This window comes from Phyllostomus discolor (genome assembly GCF_004126475.2).
Source record: "Phyllostomus discolor isolate MPI-MPIP mPhyDis1 chromosome 15 unlocalized genomic scaffold, mPhyDis1.pri.v3 mPhyDis1_scaffold_1, whole genome shotgun sequence".
NCBI classification, from domain to species: Eukaryota; Metazoa; Chordata; class Mammalia; order Chiroptera; family Phyllostomidae; genus Phyllostomus; species Phyllostomus discolor.
Genome location: NW_023397489.1, coordinates 584,963 through 589,322, shown reverse-complemented (window position 1 = coordinate 589,322; position 4,360 = coordinate 584,963). Strand labels below are relative to the sequence as shown.

Below are 4,360 nucleotides of genomic sequence, written 5' to 3'. Positions count from 1 at the left end.
ATACCAGGGGGCTCTCAGAAACGCAGAGCACAAAGACTAGACACAGGGGCATGAGAGGGTCTGGTGAAGGGAGCAGGGTTTTCATCTCAAAGCTCTCAGCTGCATCCAGGGACATTTGTTCCTTGCACCACATCCCCAGTTGTCCTTTTTCTCCCTTAGCAAGGAACCACCTTGAGAGCTCTCATCTTCCCCATGGTTGGAAGTGTTTCCCACAAAGAGAGATCCAGCTCTGTCCAGATCCCTGTGTGCTGAGCTCAGGCTCCATTCTCCGAACATGCACACAATGTCCTCACAGGTTCCTTCCTCCTGAGAGTCACACCTTGCCCCACTGGGGTTGTGATCATCCCCCAGGGCCTCCACCCCTCAAGTTTGTATCCTCTCTGCTTCATGCTACTGTCTTCTTGTCCATTGATTTCCCATTACCCCCACATGGATGGTGACATATGGGAAATTTAAATCACGTGCACAGTTGTGAGTCTCAACTTCACCTCCTAAAGCCCCTGAATGTGTCTGTCCATCATGGACTCCCCTGGTCTTTACATTTGTGGGAATTTTAGGCTCTTAATTCCATAGGATGTGCCTGTGTTGCATAGAGGACATATGCAATTTTGAAGGTTAATGAAGATATTTTTACTAACTTTACATCACATTGTGAAATACTATTTTGTTGGAAATTCTTTAGATACCAAGGGAGACTGGCTTCACAGTCCTCCAGACCTGTTTTGAAGATGGTGTCTGGCACTTACGTGGCTCAACCTGCACATGCTCTGCCCTTCTCTTAAAAGTGCAGGAGTGGAGTAGGGGCATGACCACGTATGGGCTCTCTTGGAGGGTCAGATGCACTGATAGCCACGCTACTTCCTTTTGGGCTGAATGTTCCCAAAGGATTGTAGCCTCAGCACAGGGATGTGTGCTCTCTATTGTGGCACTGGTGTCACTAGGCAATCAGTGAGCCACACTCTCATCCCAGCACCCACAGACAGGCCAAGGGGGAACATGCCATTTGTTGGGGGGAGCACACTATCACCTTGAACCTGAATTGCTAGAGATGGAGAGGCTCCCTACAGACTGACTATGGCCTCAGCCATGAGGAGCAGGACTGCAGTGACCTATCAGGAAGTGGCCCTGAAGGGATCTGTGGCAATTGTCCCTCATCCTGGGTCCAGTGGCCACAGGTTCAGACCAGCTGCTGAGCAGGTCTCCTCTCCAGTCTTAAGTTTCAGGCCCAGGGAGGGTCTGAAATTCTCACAAAATCTGTACAGACAATATCTTGTGGTTTTCAAGGTTTATTTTGGAGGACTGCTGGGAAAATGCCCACTCCTCTCACTTCCCTGCGAAGTACAGTAGGACCCCTTTGCAGATTGAGAAATATGGACATCAGCTCCACAGCTGGTTGTGGTGACTTTTTACAGAAGTTTCTGCTCTATTGCCTATAGTTGCATAGGGGTCAGAAAGCTGCTTAGTTTTCATCATATGGCAGTTTCTTGAGTGGAAGTGGTCTTGATTATTTTCACATTGGTGGCCACTCCAAAAAGGAGGGCAGCTATGAAGGCATACATGCGCCCAAAGACCACCCTAAAGTACACCACAGACTTATCACTTTGTCTCACTGACCGCATTCTTCTTGGAGGGGGTCCACTGTCGAGACTCCCTCCAGCACCTTTGTTTATGCACCGAGGAGGTTCCCAGCCTATATGGCAGTGGCAGTTCCTTTTACTGTTGCAAACTCCCCTGTAGTTGCATTTGTTAGGTTCGCAGTCATAGTTCATGTCAGCAACAGAAGCATTGCATACACTGTTGTTACAGTAATACCCACCACCACAGGGGGTACCAGGTCTCACGTGACCAACATCAGTTGTGTATGTCCCAATGTGTAAATCCACTCCAAAACACAAGGACCCCTGTATCACAGACTGATGGAATCCAACATGGTCTTGCAACCTAGGCAGATGTGTGACATTGGTACACTGTAGACGTCCACACTGAATGTCAGCATCAGCACAAGCCTGTAAGGTGTGGGAAAGACGAATTGTACAATGTCCAAATCGATTTTCCCTTTTATTAATGGTGTAGCAGGCATCTGGAGCATTTATTGCACCTTCACCAAAGATCTCCTTGCAGTGCACACTGCGGTCGGTACAATTTCCATGATAGCAGTAGCTGACTTCACTACATGGGGTTCCATCTTGCAGATACACATCTTCAGGGCATGTGGAGGTCAGCCCAAGGCAGTACTCTGGAAGGTCACATATGTTCTGGATTGGCCTGCAGAGTGTCCCCGGGGGTGAGAAACTGCAGTTTGTGCAACACATGCCTGTGTTACAAGCACTTCCAGGTCTAAAGGTGCAGTCACTTTGGCAGCAGGCATTGGTGTAACACTGCTTGAAGGAGCCACAGTCACACTCCTCTCCATCATCCACCACAGAGTTTCCACACATAGCTAATGTCAGGCTACTATTGAAATACTGAAAGTCAGTGCTGTAGGAACAGTGTACCCTGTGATAATTAACTACGTGTGTTGCATGCAGCAAGGAACAGTTACTGAAGGCATCTGTAATCAGAGGGATCCTGTCCATGATGCAGGTGGTCCTTCTCTGGCAAACACATTCGGGTTCATCATAAAATAAACCAAAACTTCTTGCAGTTAATTGGGTGGCTATAATTGATAACATAAAATAATGTCTTGAAAAAACACCCAGCATGAGGAGATTAGTGTCTTTGCAGACACCATATAAGACTGGGGTAAAACTATTGTCATGGGGCCCATCTTGAATCACAACTAAGCTTGTTTGTGGTTGAAGAGGAAGAAAAATGTTGCTTATATAATGGGAATGAAATGCATTCCCTGGTATATTATAGTAGCTCATGGAGGTGGGATCTCCCTGGTTATAAATGACTAGGGAGCTGATGTAGTACCTTAAATCAACATTTTGGAGCATAGAGTTCATTAAACTACCTAGATTTATCAGGAATTTGGCACATGTTGACACATTGTTGTATTGCCTATAAACTGAATTGGCACTTATAAGACATCCTTTTAAAAATCCTTGGTGGCTTGCATATGTCTTACTGCTGGCCCTGGAGGCTGCACTGGCATTCACTTGAGAGAACACGGGATGCCTCTCTTCTTTGTACCCCAGTGTATACATGGGTCCAGTGGCACTGGAGTCTGCCACTATCTGAGAAACTACGTGTTCAAAGCCTGGGGAATCTTTGAGGGGCTGGATTTCATAGGCAAGGTCATCCAACTTCATCATACCTGTCAGGCCCCCGTAGCACGTGTCCATGGTGACTGTAGAGAAAGGAACCTCCTCCAGGTAGCCAAAGTAGTAACAGTCAAGAGGGACAAAGGGGTAATCTACCTGCAAGGTTCCCTGGTCATCCTGAGTCATCAGCACCAGATGTCGGGGCAAAAAGAGTTTCTTGCGCCGCATGTGGATGACATGTCTCTGGCCCCCAAATCTCAGGCTGTAGGAGAGCCAACCTGGTGCCTGAACACCTTTGCCGTGGTGCAGCTCCTTCCTTGGAATCACCACCTCGGAGGAGATATAGCGCCATGAGGGACGGCCTTGAGAATGCTGTGCTGGAGCCAGCACCACCCAGAGCCCAAGGAGCAAGAGGGGCATCCTCAGGGTGACTGAACCCTCTGCCCACCTCATGTCTCCACTCAGGGACAACTGTCCGTGGGAATGGAGAAAGGGAGGATCTTCACAGAAGCCAGGTCCCAACCATCTGCCAAGGCCACTTGCTACCAAGGAGATAGTGACAGAAAATCTACCCAGGGATGGTCCACTGAGGGGACTAGGTAACAGTGACAGGGTGTGGCAGAGGGTGGGGCTGGACATGAAGTCAGCTGGGAAGTCAGTGTGAGCCCAGACACAAAACTCCCTGAGGGAGACAGGAGGGCTGGACTCAAGGGGGCGCTCAGGACACCAGGGCTGCTCAGGGACACAAGGAGATAGATTTTAGTGTCCCTCAGAAGTGTTCAGAAGCACAAGGGACATCAGTATCACAGGGAGCTCTCCAGACACTAGAAGGCGCTCAGGAGCAGCAGAGACCACAGTGTCACTCAGTGGAGGGGGCCAGCTCAGATGCTGGTTCCTAGAAAGGTTGCAGGCTGGCTTCCCTTTTTGGTCAATGAATTATTCCCCTCCTATTACCTCCTGGGGCAATTTCTGCTTTCTTTTATGTGTCTTTATCTCTTACATTCTGTGCAGGCAAGAACATAAGAAGTAACTGTAGTTGCCTACACATCTGGGCCTTATTGTCACCCTATCACCATAGAGTCTTCTTTTCCTGGCTGACAAACAACACATGTTAGGGATTCTCACTGTGTCTGCCGTGACTGAGCATGAATCTC

The 4,360-nt window shown here is 48.6% G+C and overlaps 1 protein-coding gene across 1 annotated transcript; it reads right to left on the bottom strand.

Annotated features, from left to right (window-relative positions):
* Positions 1-1,394: 1,394 nt before the first annotated feature.
* Positions 1,395-4,050, bottom strand: LOC114489309 (disintegrin and metalloproteinase domain-containing protein 20-like). The gene has a single exon (XM_028503294.2). The coding sequence runs from the start codon at positions 3,843-3,845 to the stop codon at positions 1,470-1,472; it is 2,376 nt and encodes a 791-aa protein (XP_028359095.2). The 5' UTR covers positions 3,846-4,050; the 3' UTR covers positions 1,395-1,469.
* Positions 4,051-4,360: the final 310 nt, after the last annotated feature.